This window comes from Phallusia mammillata, chromosome 5 (assembly GCF_965637545.1).
Source record: "Phallusia mammillata chromosome 5, kaPhaMamm4.hap1.1, whole genome shotgun sequence".
In the NCBI taxonomy this organism is placed as follows: domain Eukaryota; kingdom Metazoa; phylum Chordata; class Ascidiacea; order Phlebobranchia; family Ascidiidae; genus Phallusia; species Phallusia mammillata.
The window spans coordinates 11,274,164-11,289,982 of record NC_137256.1 but is presented as its reverse complement, the minus strand read 5'-3'; the positions used below and the strand labels follow the sequence as shown (position 1 = coordinate 11,289,982).

The 15,819-nt window shown below is 37.7% G+C and overlaps 2 protein-coding genes across 2 annotated transcripts; one reads left to right on the top strand and one right to left on the bottom strand.

The window, feature by feature from the left end:
• Window positions 1–85: 85 nt before the first annotated feature.
• Window positions 86–8,573, top strand: LOC145230756 (trimethylguanosine synthase-like). The gene is made up of 16 exons (XM_080096281.1): window positions 86–337; window positions 1,115–1,157; window positions 1,214–1,271; window positions 1,342–1,401; window positions 1,457–1,533; window positions 1,599–1,695; window positions 1,764–1,845; window positions 1,908–2,551; window positions 2,660–2,742; window positions 2,806–2,914; window positions 2,981–3,175; window positions 6,700–6,888; window positions 6,965–7,096; window positions 7,157–7,301; window positions 7,680–7,827; window positions 8,137–8,573. Exons 1-16 carry the CDS (start codon window positions 240–242, stop codon window positions 8,341–8,343), a joined length of 2,367 nt encoding a protein of 788 aa, XP_079952407.1. The 5' UTR covers window positions 86–239; the 3' UTR covers window positions 8,344–8,573.
• Window positions 8,574–9,258: 685 nt separating this feature from the next.
• LOC145230758 (fatty acid-binding protein, liver-like) lies at window positions 9,259–11,836 on the bottom strand. Its single transcript, XM_080096284.1, has 5 exons — window positions 11,788–11,836; window positions 11,251–11,331; window positions 10,248–10,423; window positions 9,586–9,678; window positions 9,259–9,428 (listed from the first exon to the last, which is right to left on the bottom strand). Exons 2-5 carry the CDS (start codon window positions 11,315–11,317, stop codon window positions 9,378–9,380), a joined length of 387 nt encoding a protein of 128 aa, XP_079952410.1. The 5' UTR covers window positions 11,318–11,331; window positions 11,788–11,836; the 3' UTR covers window positions 9,259–9,377.
• Between the last annotated feature and the right edge of the window lie 3,983 nt (window positions 11,837–15,819).

Here is a 15,819-nt window from a genome sequence, read left to right as displayed (position 1 = left end):
ATACGTTGATTCTATGCTCTTAAATTATAATGTCTGTAAATAAAACATTTTTGTGATGTTTGTGGTTTTGTAGTTAGGGATTTTCCCTGAGTTGGCCGCACATTCGCACAAACAACGTGAGAAACTTGCAATCCGTCTGTTCTCTGTTGAACCGTCTGTTTCTGATGATTACGTGAATTTGACGATTGTCAATTAAAAGAAAATTTTCTCAGTGGCGCTGGGTGTTAGTATTTGGTAAAATGTGCTACCACTGGACAAAATTCGCGGAAGCACAATTTATGTCTGTTGATGGCCAGTCTTCTTCAACTGAATGCATTCTCACAAGATCGTATTTAAGGTATTGCAATCGATTTGCGGACAAAAACATATTTGGACTAAAGAACTAAACTGGAAAATGAGCCAAAATATTATGGCTAGCCTAGAGAACCAAAATATTTGGCTCCAGCTTTAACCATCTTCCGACTCAATGGTAGCCAAAAATATTATGGCTAGCCTAGAGAACAAAATATTTGGCCCCACTTTTAGCCACCTTCCGACTCAATGTTAGCCAAAAATTATGGCTGCTAACGAGCCATAAAACTTTGTGCTCAAAATGAGCACAATGTCGGAACATTGAGCCAGTATGTATTAATATATGGCAAATTGGCTCGTTAGTGAGCCATTATTTTTTGTAGTTTACTCCACGGCAGTACATCTTTCTTAGCCATGTAAATTAGTTGCTCAAGGGTAAATAAAAAGTTTACAGCTGTGAATGAGTAAAGAATTTTGAAAAGACAAAAATAGTAGTGTGTATGGGGACAAATAAAATGTTTTGCAATCGGCTAGCATTTATTTCATTTCCAAGGAAATTTTAACATGTTAAATGCTTTTCTACTGGTGTCACCGGTGATACTTATAAGTTATAACCAATCAATAGAATATCATCATGGTAAATTTTTATCAGAACTGTCTGTCAAAACTCAAAATTACAGAATATAGCTCATGGTGTCAGGATGTTACCTGTTATTAAGTCATAAAACTACTGTGTAGTCGAGGTGCCTTGCGTATGTCCTCTTTATTGAATGAGTTATTTTTACATTACATTTTGTAAATAATCTTTAAATTATCATTTCAGAACAGATGGGTTGATAGAGGAGTTTTGTACTGACAATGACGAGGTTGTAGCTTCATTATTTTATCAAAGTTTGTTTTAATTATTTTGCTTCATTTACAGGGTTGTGAATATGCAGGTCAAGATTCAGTGTTAGTTTCTGTCAAAGAAAATAATAAAGGTAGTTTAAATTTGTTGCACTAAATTGTTCTTGATAAATTGGAGAATTTAACAAAGCAATTGTTGCTTAGGTTATCCGAAAGTAGCAGCAGTTGAACATGATGTAACAAAACCCTGGAAAGAGTTTGAAGGTTCGTAAAGTATTCAAGTAATAGATTGGCAGCAACCTACAACATACTTTTGTAGGGGAATTTGCTTCAGATGAATTGCAAATGAAAAAAATGGGTTTACCTGTAGCATGGAAGCAAACTAAAGGTTTTTGTGTAAGTATCGATCATCTGCTTATTAAAATATTGTGTTAAAAGGTTAAGTATCTAAACTTTAACAGAAAAAACATCCAAAGAGTCCAAGAAAGTATTATGATATTCAAGATGATATTTCTGCTTCAAATGAAATGTCAAGTGATGATGAAAGAAATTCAAATTGTATGTACATAATAGCTATACTTCGTATAACAGTGAATTTAAAATCTTTGAGTTAATGTATTTCACAGGTGAATATGATTTAAAGCAAGGTTGGATGGAGTACTGGTGTGAAATGGGACCTCGGTTACTTTTAAAAAGCTGGAATGCCAGGTGTGCAAATAAAACAAACAAACAGAGGACTGCTAAGGATTTTTTTGTGTTTTTACACTTAGGAGTGATGACCCAGAAGAAGAGCATAAAAGAGAGGATTCTGACATCAGTTGGTTACAAAAACGTTTAAAGGAGACTTCAATAGAACCAGATACTTCTATGAATCAATTTCCAATGCCTCCCTCCTTGTGTTATTCAGAGATTTCTGCTAAAGACTGGGAAATGCATTATCAAGAGCAGTACCTTTATTATTATAACTGGTATATGGACTGGTGCATGAACTTGTCCACATTCCATGGTAATCAGGATACACAGCAAGTGAAAGAACGACTTCCGACTACAAGCGGAGAAATGGTAAAAAATGCCTGTGCCAATGAAAATGACAAAAATAGTTCAAGCGAAACTGGTGGAGGTGACTTTGGAAAAGGCAGTACTAATACTTTAACTTCAGATACAGCAAGCCTAACCCGAAATAAACTTCCATTAAATCCTGGTGAAAGTGGTGATGATCCAAACTGGCCAAACAACAACAAGCAGAAACTCAAAAGTAGTCATGAACTAGATCTTGAAGAACCTGCTTCGAGTTGCAGTGATTCTAGTGAAGATAATAGAAATGAAGATTTAGATCTGGAACCCACATTGCAAAACACTGATTTCAAAACTATTTGTTCTTCGATGGGTTATCATTATTCAGTTACAAACAGAGGCAAGTATAAACGCATGGCAGTTGCACATTTTTTCCTATTGATCATTACTGCTTAATAGTTTTAAACTTTCATATTAAAAGTGCATAAACTCGGTTTAACTCCTTTAGGTACTAAACGAAGTTTGCACCTTAAATACATGCAACAGAAAATGTGTAAACGACTAAAGAAACTTGCCAGTGGGGTAATACAGGTAATAAATGTGTACAAACTATCTCTGTAACAATACTGATGATTAAATATGACTTAAATTCAGAGGACACACACCAAATTTGATAGTGAGGGGACACCTCTTCATGCACCTGAAAGCATCGTGTTGCCACATGTGAAGCAATTTCTGGACATGGCAAAAGTAAATAACCAAGGTAGGTAAACATAATTAACAATTTTGTTGCAAGTGTTTACGGATCTTCCTTTAATGTACTTTTTAGAACAAGAAGAAGCTAATGAAACAACTGGCAGTCATTGTATTGAGTTAGGATTCGATAAAATCCAATCAGACGATCCAAGTCCTTCACTAGTTGTTTGCACTCCTGTTTCTGCTCAAGATGAGGACCACAGTTCAATTACTGAAAGCTCAGCTGAAGATCAAGACTCTGATGATAAATTTAGTGCAGATGCAGAAGGTACAAATCAATTTTAGAGATTTTTATGTTTGTGGAACTATCTTCTGCACCACCTAAAACACAAATAATAGTCGAGATCCATAAGGAGTCAAACTTAGTGTTAATGGTATTGAGGTCTTAGGATTGAGAATAGAAAAATTTGCGGCTTCTCACACAACATGGTGTGGCACAAAATCTAAACATGGAAGCATTTTGCTATCTTATGATGTATTCTAAAACTTACAGTTGGGTAAGTTATGTCTGTGGGGTTTCGGTTTGGGTGAAACAAACTATTATTCATTTGTTATATGTTCTATAAGTGTGGCAAGAAAGAAATTGAAAATACATTAAATCTCACCAATGTTTCTTATATCATTACATATTCACATGGCTCTATTTTCTGAAAATGGCTAAATGAATTAGCATTTACAAAATTCGGGGCATAAGGAACTTGCGCTTAGAAAAAATGCCTTTGATTTTCCCTCAAGAATGGACATATTGTCTACTACTAGTTATGGGTCCCCTTCCCTGAAGGGGACACATATTGATTTTACTCAAATTGTTTTTTGTTGTTTTCGTTTGTTGTTGTAAAGTTTGTCCGACTCGTTTTTCCATCAAATGTTTGATAGATTTGGCTGAAATTTACACAGATGGTAGATATAGTTATGTAGATGTGCATCCCACTTTGTTTTTGTTGATAACCCCAGTATTTACCCCACTAGCCCCCTAAAATGGGTATTTTCCCCCGAAGTTTGTCTGACTCATTTTTCCATCAAATGTATGATGGATTTGGATGAAATTTACACAGATGGTAGATATAGTTATGTAGATGTGCATCCCACTTTGTTTTTGTTGATAACCCCAGTATTTACCCCGATAGCCCCCTAAAATGGGTGTTTTTACCCAAAGTTTGTCCAACTCGTTTTTCCATCAAATGTTTGATGGATTTGGCTGAAATTTACACAGATGGTAGATATATTCATGTAGATGTGCATCCCACTTTGTTTTTGTTGATAACCCCAGTATTTACCCCGCTAGCCCCCCAAAATGGGTGAGTTTGTAAACAGTGTCAGAATTGGCTGAAATTTGGATTTCTTGTATAGTATGCCATTTATAGGTGTCGATTGTTGTGTTCAACCCTGTAGTCCTAACATTTACCCCACAAGCCCCTAAAGCAGTGGTTCTTAACCTTTTTATAACGGCCGAACCCCTACGGTATTCTTCAGCCTTTGGTCGAACCCCAAAGTTACATCCTAGGTTTTTGCCCCATTTTCTTTGGTGGGTCATAATTAGTTTTTGTTCAAACGTAGTGGCAACAGTTACTGTTTGTCATTTTGTTAAATTCTGACATAATAGTACAAGCAACTTGTTCATGATTGCTTTAATTCCGGCAGTTTTTAGTTTTTACCAAAATGAAGCATTGTATTTTTAGCATCTGTACACAAACATGAAAAAGATGAAGAAATAAGTTTTTGCTGCCAACAAAATTTCGTTGCGTTTCTGCTTACGAACAATGCTCTTTGTTACGTCAAAAAAGAAATTTAAACCTTAGTGCAGGGGTGCACAACCATTTTGCTAGGACGGCCGCATCGCAGATTCTTATTTCACCAACGACCGCCATTTACCTGCTTATTTTTGTTTTAAAATACTTATTTTATGTATTTACCATCTAATAGCACCCAAAAAGCCCAGATTAATTTCTAGCTCGGTACACAGATTGAGCTGCACAACGAGGAGATCAGTCTTAAGTGTTTTTGATGTCATAATCTATATTGTGATGCTTGTGGTACCTGTTTTGTTCGCATTGTTTGCACACAATAGGCGTACAAAAAGTCTGATACATATGGTTATTAGGCTGGTAATACTCTTTTTAGTACCACAAAAACTATTTCGAGATGTTTAAAACAGCTAAGTTTAACCTCCAGTGTTCTGATATCTGGCAAATACAAATTGCCATTTTTAGCGACTATAGACCCTAAAGTCAAAAACGAGTATTTGTATTGCACTTCAAAAACACCTTCGTCGAACCCCTGATCCGGCGTTGCCGAACCCCTGGGGATCGATCGAACCCCGGTTAAGAACCACTGCCCTAAAGTGTAAAACGTATTTGTATGTTACTGGGCACCACAAACGAAAGATTTCTGTTGCTCAATAGTGTTACAAGGGCAACCAGTTGTATGTTGCTCGTTGGTGGGTTGCTTGGTGGACGTTTTTGCGCCATGGCAGTTAGGGGCTTGTTACCAGCCCTATGACGTCAGAAACATTAACGGTTGTTGCTTAAAACACCTCTAGTGGTCGAAATTTTAAACATTGGCGGATTGGGCTGAAATTTTGCAGTACTATTGATTGAGTCATTGTGGTTTTTATATATTTTTTAGTTTGTGTGTCGAACCCAATTAGTTACCCTACTAGCCCCCTAAAATGGGTCAGTTTTTTAAAATGTTAAATAGGACATACTTCAAACAATATCTGGGGTGAATCTAATTTTATAGTTTGTATTCTACATAGTATTATTATTTAAGCCCAGTGCCGATCACTGTGTTTTACCTTACAACACCCGACTTTCTCATGGTTATTTCTTGAATTGCATTATTTTCAACTTTGCATGTGTGGGGACCCATGAGTTTTTACCTGCAGAAACGACTAAGGTTATAAAAGACGATGGCTGATATGGGACCCAATACAAAATAAGCATAGGAAATATATTAATGTTTTAAAATAGGTTATAGTGTAAATGCAACAACAAAATGTGCTAAGCCACCCTTCTAGTTTGTTACACACATTTGGTCAAGAAAGAGTGCTTCAAACTTTTTTTATTATTTTCCAAATTCGATCCCTTTCAAGATTGATCTTGATTGACATGAATTTCAACTTCTCGTTTATGTTCGTTTGGAAAAAGGCTGACTGCTATACATGACCTAAGAATTTCATATATTGTTGGTCAGTGCACATCGAAGTGTTTCGAAGCCTTCTGTAACTTTTAGTTGAATTTCCTCATATTTACTCTTTTACCCCAAAATATTTAAAAAACAACAACGTAAAAATGTACATATATTGCTCATTGTGTGTAGTTTAACAATTCAACCCAATCCTTAACTCTGAACTTTTGTGCCCTAGACTCCACATACGGCACCATTATAGGTTTTGTTACATTAGAATCATTTTATGCTGCAGTTTTCGTTTTCTTGCTACTCTGCCTTGATTTTTTTGAGTTTTTAGGAAGTGGTTTTAACCGTTTTCAAATCAGCAGTTATTTCCCGGTTATAGCCACCCTTTTTTAATTTGAAAAATATACTATAGCTTTAAGTTTAATTTTCAAAGTAATTGATGTATTTTTTATAGTAAATTTACTCCTGTCTTTTATATTATTATATTTTTCCTAATTTAAAAACGTTGTTGCCATTCACATTTATCCTGTTGTTAAATGCTGCATAAATATAGGTACCCAATCAAAATTAGGCAAAAAATATAAATCCGATATTTGTACAGCAAATGGTGTATGTGGGTTTTTGCAGTCCACGTACAAAACTGCTTTGCTTTTGCAGAAAGTCTAGTAATTAACATTTCCGAAAGTGACCCTACAGAACATAAAAAGCGAAAGAGAAAAAGAAAAAAAAGTAAAAGTCGTTCAAATTTACCACTGGAGATATCTCAAAATCCGGAAATGAAGAAGTACTGGGCACAAAGATACAAATTGTTTTCCTTGTTTGACGAAGGAATAAAACTTGATCAAGGTATAAAAGTTAACAGTGCTAAACTGATTAAAGTTTGAGTGTGTTGTATGAGAAAATTTGTTGTGTTTCTTTGAAGAATCGTGGTATTCCGTAACACCAGAAAAGATTGCTGAACATATTGCCGAAAGGTGTCGCTGTGACATTATAATTGACGCATTTTGTGGGGTTGGTGGTAACTCGATTCAGTTTGCTTTCACCTGCGAAAAGGGTAAGACGACATTTTGAACCTTTATATTACGACAATAAAAAACGTTTTTGCAAACTATAGTCATCAGTATTGACATCGACCCGGTAAAAATCTCCCACGCAAAACACAACGCTGCAGTATATGGGGTCGAGGATCGCATTGATTTCATCTGTGCCGATTTCTTTCAAGTTGCGTCGAAGCTCAAAGCAGATGTCGTCTTTCTGAGGTAGATTTGTTTTACTGCTGAAAAATCTACGCAAAACTTGATGTAGTTTATGTTTTAATCGTAAAGTGAAATTTGTCCGTTTGTGATTTTTTTATTATTTTGAATCGCATAATTGACGATACATGGAATCCTTGACTAAACATACAACATAAGGCAGATAAATACACGACAAAGGATCTCGTATAAGTTCATCTCAGAAAAATGGAAACGTTGCAGAAACGCATGTGTTTGAATAACCTGCTTTTAATCCTATATTTGGAATACCTTTATAAGCGACTTGTTTACAACTTTTTGGTCTGGCTAATTAAACTTTTTTTCACCTCTGGACTGGTGTCAATCAAAAAATGGTGCTACATTGTTTCTTACTAATTGCCGCAGTCCACCGTGGGGCGGGCCAGACTACATATCGAAGGAGGTTTTCAGCATGGACAACTTGGGAATATTCGGCGAGAAAGCGTTTGAGCTTGCTCAAACAATAACCGACAGCGTCGCTTTTTTTCTTCCACGAAACACCAACGTGGATGAGGTAAATTTTCGAATTTTGTGAACATTCTCGTTTTTAATGATGTGGCAGTTAAATCGTTGAAAAATAGTTGAACAACCTATTTTATGTGCTTGTTTGGCAAGGCGTCGCTTTTTACTGATTATATGGGCTTTCACAGGTAAATTGTTTATTTTATTGAGTTTGTAGTGAACACGTCGCACATGTTTAGCATTTATTTAGCGAATAATGACAACAGCTTTAAACCCCTTCACAAAATGTAACAATTTTGTATGTTCCCAGGCAAACATCACTGCGGTTTCACTTCTAATTCAAAAGCAAATTTATTTGCAGCTCGTTACACTGGCAGGCCCAGGTAACAAAGTCGAGGTGGAACAAAACATGCTTAATAACAAGGTGAAGACAGTTACTGCTTACTACGGAGATGAACTGATAGAATGGGGTCGGAAGATGTCACAATGGAATGCACAAAGCGAGGGAGACGATGGACTTTTAAACGATACAGGTTACTCCGCCGACAATGAACTTGTCAATATTTAGGTGGAGAGCGTTACTGTTTATTGGAAATGAAAAGCATTGTCAAATTGACTTTGAAGTTGTCTTACTGTTGGACATAACACACAAACAACTTTGCACGCTAAACGTTTGTTTTAATTCTTGCCTTTATTTGGGCTAACTTAGGATCTGTCGTAACTGTATGCGCTGTTGTATCCAATTGATAAAATTTCATGCTTTTTGGAAGCATTTCATTAAACATTCAAAATTTTTGACTTTTTAGGAGTGCATACCCTTATCAGTCATAGAAAAGTTACTAAACAGTCCTATTCAACACTGCAAGTTTTATGTACATTAGTTTTTTTTACCAGCGTTTGAAAAGTGAGCATTGTACATCAAAACCCTCTAGTTTCGTATTTGATTGCTGGTCACCTAGCAGGGGGATCACGGTTAAAAAAATGAGTGATCAAGGCCAAATGTTAAAATATTGGCTATGTTTAACATTGTTTACTCAACATCATTATGTGCCATGTATTTCTGCACCCTTGCAGGCTCAAAAGGCCGTTTGGTGTGAATTGCGACACTCAAACTCGCGTCAACATGTACCCGCGGGCAACAGTTACACAAGCGGAGGAAGTGAGGTTAAACATTAACATCCCGTCGTCCCAGGAGCAATGTATCCCGCTTATCGCCTATGCGGCCCACAGTCTGTTTGTTCGTTCTCGTTGAGATTTACTAATAACTGTCTCGCTTTGTTTGCCTCGTTTGGATTGTCATGCCTGGAGTGTGTGCAAGAAACTAAAAACCATGTGGCGCGAGAGCAAAGTTCGGCTGCCATTCTGTTTGCCCGCTTATCTTAAGCAAATGTGCGCGATGCGCTTCGTCCCGGTACCGGCTTTGCGTTAACCCGCAGCGACCTTCCTGCATCAACAGCCGACCTTAACCTTAGTCACCCCGGCACAAGTGTTGTTGCGTTTATTAATGTAAAACCAAACATCAAATAAAATATGGTGCTTAATGGTTTCCAGAGGAACGAATGCTGTCGGTGCAATTCGAACGCTTACTCTTCGTCAGCAGCTTCACAGGCGTTTGCTGATTCGCACATATTCCACATCTCCGAGAAATATGGTCTGCAACATTAATTTGTCGTTTGTTGTAACTATATAGAGTGTTTGCTATGTGACAGTTGTATTAGGGACACGATTTAGACAAATTGGTGCCATAAAACTTGACAATTAGTATTGTTTAAAGCGTAACATTACTAGAAGAGAATGGATCATTACTTACATCTTTTAGATTGCCATCCCCATCAATTTCTGTCAGCTGTTTGTGTTTGTCGAAACTTCCTTGCAGTTTTCCATCCACCATTGTTACAGTTCCCTTTAAACAACACATTTAGATTAAACGCACGTGCTTCAAATTCAGCTTTGGCTAAAGTGGTACTATTTTTTTTAAAATCTTCAAATCGCGCTTAGTCGTGTGTTCGTACTTTAACAAACAGTAATATTCATTTTAGGAATTGAGTCATGTTTTTTCTTGTTAAGTAGGTGCAAGCTACAGCGATTTCGAATGAATCAGAGTTTAATTTTCAAAGTCTGTCGCTTTCCACGCCGTGAGTAACAACGTGTGATTGTAAAGTAAATTATCGTCGTCTGTTAGTTTAACTGGGTGAGTTGTGTGCGTTAGTGGCGTGCACATAGAGAAACACTCAGATACACAATTGCCTTAAAACGAATCGTGTTTCTGAGTGTCTGGCGATGTGCAAACCTGATTATGCAAGTTGTTGAATCATTTCGTACCCGATATCACCTCTATAGTTATAGTCTAAAAACGCGGTTGTCGTAGCTATCTGGAAAAACGTTTTTGCACACATAGGGTTTAACAAAGTATGTGTTGCAGGGTCTTCTCACATGAACAAGCGCACATTCTCTTGATTTTAAACTTGTTACCTTAAGTTCTCTTCCCATCGGGGTTGTTAAAGTCGACTCCTCGCCGAGTGTGAATACGTTCTTGCTGCTTTTGTTTGGCCCGTAAGACAAGTTGAACGTAAACGTGTCGCCATTCCTTGATATCTCGGTACTCTGGGTTATCTGTTTTGCCTTTCCGATTTGTTCATCGGTTAACCCTGGCAAGACAATCACCACTTTTTATTTGAGCTTCTTAAACTGCTTTCAACGTATGTTGTACTGTGCTTAACGGTTACATGCTGTACCACGACATGTCGAGACGGGCATTTTTTAAACCTGGTTTCCGCGTGCAGATCTATGCAGCAACTGCAAAAGTACCAAGTCTGTGGCGCTGGTGATGAGCTTGAGCGCGCCGAACAAGCCGAAGTATCGCGACTGCGCCTTTTGCCCGACTGACTGTAGAACTTTATAACCCGGTCCGTACCGTTGCGGAATGTTGGCAAACAGGCCAAGCAAACAAGGTAGGTCGCGATAAGTGGCAAGCGAGGTTGGAACAGAGCGCGCCAATTTGGGTTAAGAACAACAGTAACTCAAGCTTTACCGGTTCCAGCCCCGTGCAAACATTGGTCCCGGGACAGGTCGTAAATGCAATGATTAACCTTTGCAAATAACGCCCGCTTTGTTGCATTAGGTGCAAAAGTCCACCCCTGCCTAGACACGTTGGCCCATGCATAGCTGACACGTGGTGTTAACAATGCATTGTGGGTACACTTGCAGTGTTGCGAAAGAGTCAGGCTGGTATTTGTAAAGAAAAATCGCTTGTTGGCGGCAGTCAGCAACCGCTATGACTTAATCGCAGCAAAATATGATATACTTTACGTCGTTGACTACATTGGTCTTATGTTGAGATACGATCTTATGTTAGGTCTAATTTCGTACGTACAAGGTTAATACATATTCTTAAAACCAATAACTCAAGTCACAAATACTTTTTACACTCTTTAAATAAAAATAGCTTTAAATGTAACACATTTGGTCGACCCACCTATCAGTTTGAAGAAAACTTCTGCATTTTTCTGTTCACACAACTCAAATTTGCCTTCCCAAGTCATGGCGTCGTTTTAAACTAGAAAATAGATTTTTCCATTGTCGTACAAATCTACTGAGCAAATGTGATTAGGGGCCAGCCAAATATTTGTTCTCGCATGATTTACAGTTTGAGACGTTTAGTATGCCTACCCTATATAGATCAGAATCCAGTTGCCTTCAGTTTTACGATATTTACACGAAAGCGTGATACGCCTGCGTATTTATACACAAAAAATAGCCTTCACCTATGAGTTTTATGCAACTCGGTCGTTAAAGAGTTAGTATGAAGTCAGGCCTATATCAAGCCCGTTTTGTTAAAACACAAGTCCGAACCCAGCCCGTTTTACAACTCTAGGTCGTTTTTAATAAAGATGTGACAGTATAGGCTTGGAATACTACAAACCATTGTTCGTTTAATGGTTTTCTTTTCGTGGATTTCAATTCAAAAACCAATCCAAACCTAAATTTAGATAAAACAAAACCAACAGCTTACCTTGTAATCCCAAACGAAACTAGAGCTTGTTTGACTCGTCGCAGTTTGAGAAAATGTTAACCAACAAAGCGAAGGTACAAGTCTCTTGTCACGCACACCTCTTGGTTTAATATTAAGTAAAGGTTGCTAATGGGACCGTGTGCTGCAGTGGTTGGTACAAGCTAATCCGCTCGTGATAAGCGAGTTTACTTGAACGTTGACCGTGTGATTTTGCAATTATGACTGCACCTATACCCTATTAATTTGTGAACTTTGATACCGCTACTGATTTTAGGAGACTGAGCGGTTTGAAACACAACTTAATAGATTTTCAAACACGGCTAAAACAGCAGTTAGAGTTTATTAGGAAAGTGTTGATCTTCAGGAATCCATTGCCTATTATGTGTAGGTTGGCCTAGTTCAGTGGTTCTTAACCTTTTTGGTGTAGTTTCCCACTTAAGTCAATCACCAACTTCGAATTTCCCCCTCTGTTATTTTTATAATCATGTTTTGAGCCCTACGTTAACAACAAATATTCTTTAAATGAAATAATTTTTGTATACTGCAATCTTATTTAGTTTAAATAGTGCTTCTGTGAGAGATTAAACTTTTTGGAATACTGAAGAGTCTGCTCTGCTTGCATTAGTCATTCATTGCATCACAATAACAAAGGAAAGGCTTTTATTCGCGCACAACAGCAAAGTCATTGATGGTTTTAGTCTTGTCTGTGATGTAACAAACGGCCTTTGGATTTGTATGTGTCTTGTAACCCTTGGTTAAATCAATCTTACATGTTGTTGCAGAAATTTTTTAGTAAAGTAGCTTTCAACGGTTAATTCAAAGCCGGATTCGACCATCGAGCCCGAGTTTGCTCTTTTCAAGCTTACACAATTTCCCACCGAAAACATTAAATTTCCCACTAGTGGGAAATTTCCCACCGGTTAAGAACCACTGGCCTAGTTCCATTAAAAAAATATTTCGCGTCTTTTAGCAATAGTATACGTACTTTATATTTATTCGGTATGACGCCTTCAATAGGCCTGGCGCACTATAATCTTTTCAACATGATACGTACATCAAAATATCGGTCACTTTTGTGCCTGCTTATGGACACAGCGCTTACTTTTTTCATTGGTTTGATTCCTGAGTACGACAGGTTTTTATGTCTGTGGGTCAAATGCCTCAGATTTCTCCTTGCTACTGCATGCGCTAATTGAGCGCCACCTCGTGAAAAATGGTTCTGTGAAGCTGTGAGAAATCGGAAATCGCAAAAATTGTAAAAGTGGCAAATATTGGGTATGTCGTAAACTACAAGGTTATAACTGTATATTACTCTGGTCGTTTTTATTTAGTTTGTCTGTGCAAACAATCGAAAAAGTAATGCTTTGTATAATTTGGCAACTCAGCCTTACTATACCACGAACCACGCTAACACATTACCTGATTACCTATACGGCGCTTTTACTGAAATGAAATACTGGTTAATATCCGCTTTGGGAAGCGAATGTAGTTATATTTGAACAATACTTTTAGGTATTTTGCGCAGATTTTTTTATGTAAGTTACATACTTTTTTAGTAGACCAGCTTAGTCTAGAACACCAGTTAATAGACCGATCGACTAAAATCGGTTTAAAACCGTAAAAAGGCAATTAAATGTTTTGTTGTTGTTTTTCTCCTTAATAGTAATACAAAATATCATAACATTACATAAACTTCAGTTTCAAGAAATCATTAAAAAAATATGTATTTTATTCCGAGTTATAACTTATAAACAACACAGCAACAAACTTCACAGTGATTCAACCTAAAATTATATTTAAATTTCTAAATGTAGAAAGCTTGCACTATTGCTGCCTGCATAGAAAATGATTTCATCTCTTCAAAAAGCGTCAAACTATAGGGCACAAGTAAAGTTAAGAGCAATTTCGAACTGCAACGGGTGGTGGATCTCCAATGCATCGAACGCTGCTCGTTAAAAAATCTGTTGTAACAGGATTGGAGGCACAGTTGCAAGACTTGTGTCTTCTACTTTTGGCAGAACGATGTCTACACGATCCAGAACGTCCGGAACGCGACGAATCGCTCCCCCAGTTGGACGCGGAATCTCCGGTCGCTGAAGCCTTGTCGCAGTCGTCACACACGACGCAGCCGAACCCGGAGACTGGTTTAGTAGAGTCTGCCTAGCAACAACATCATCAACCGGCATAGAATTTTGCGGGCAGTAGATTTTTAAACCAAATATTATTTTTTCCTTTTGGATTATTAACTCCCCATGTCTGCAAGCTAATCACCAATAATTCTCAAGATCAAATATATATTAGCCTATACATTGATGTAATTATTGGCCCAGGTGCATTTTATGATGAGAAACCAAGCAAACCTTGCGCTTTTGGTCCGGGAGATAGTGGCTTTATATGTTCAACAGGGTGGCTTTATATGTTCAACAAAGCCATTAAAAGTGAGTTAAATATTTTTCTACTGGTGTGATCGAAGTTTATTAATCAGTAAGTGGTAAACATGAATAGTTCCCAACCTTTCTATTTTGCTTTTATCACTAGGAACACGTTATATACTGGGATTATGTCTGTGAATTTGATAAACGTTTCCAATTTTGAAGTGATTGGTAACCAGCACGGGTGTAAATCAAACTGGCTAATGTACCTATTAACTTGTTCAAATTATTTTGACGGAAACAACTTCAGAAAAACACGCTGAGCTGAATGTCAAGCATCTCAAAGGCCTTCTGTGTTTTTAGCCTAGAGCAGTGGTTCTCAAACTGTGCGTCGCGACGCCCTGGTGCGTCGTTTCAATTTTCCAAGGGCGTCGCAGAATATTTCCGTTTCGTGGCTGAACTCAGTTTATCTCATAAAAATGAGGTTTCAGTGCGGTTGACGTATATCTACGTCCAAATACTTTTTGCGTAGAGTGCGGATTGACGTAAATTTACCTATAATCAGGGTTGCCATCGACTTGAAACCAAAAATAAGGACAACCCAAAAATTAATTTTTTATGCGAAATAAAACAAACGTTTTTGAACAAATCTTTGCATTTATGCGAGCCGTGACATATCATATGCAATATTTAGGCTGAAACGATCTGTTCCAGCCACTCCTTCGTAAAAAATAGCCACTCCTTCGCTCGTAAAAAATACTTCGTGCATCTCGCAACAGCTCAGGTCTAGGTTTACTTTTACTTGTAGCAGGGATTTGACCATTAATTGTTGAAAATAAGACAAAAGAAGGACTCAAGTCAAAAATAAGGACATTTCTTAGAAAAAACGACAACGAACTTTTCTAAGACATAGCCCTTAAAAATAAGGACAAATCTTAGAATTAAGGACGGTATGGCAACCCTGCCTATAATGTACGTCGAGACCAAACGGTAGAGCTACTAACACTGAGCATAGGCTTTGGGCCGGTCTGGGAACTTCTGGTAGGTGGCGCAACAGAACATAAGCGTTTATGGTGCTGACTCGGCAATTATTTTTACCATAAACCCAAATTGCTGTAACAGCACCATAAACGCCTTATGCTCCGTTGCGCCACCTACTAGAAGTTCTCAGACCGGCCCAAAGCCTATGCTCAGTGTCAGTAGCTCTACCAGACCAAACAGAGCAGCAAGTGCGTGATAGGCACGTGTCTGGGACGACGCTTGGCGGGCATTAAACTTGATTATGTGAACGAAGTCTCGCTTCTTAACAATGTAACAAAGACGACTTTTGTAGCAAAGGCTTGAGGTAGTTATAACTGGTGATGCACCGAACCCGACTAAAAAAGTTCGGGCCGAAACCGAATATTCGGCCATGAGGCCGAATAGTATCGGCCGAATCAAGCCGAACCTAAAATCTCTGTTTCAATGGATGTTTTCAACTGAACCTCGTGTTGTTGATGCGAGTGAAGTGAATTATGACAAATCGAAATAGCTTTCACAATGCGTGAGCTTTTCTAAACATCAAATATTTTGCAGAGAACGTGGCTCGTATTTTATCGATACAACAAATAGATAATTTATCATGTTTCGTATGGACAAAAGTGAAATTTAAGGCCTTAAT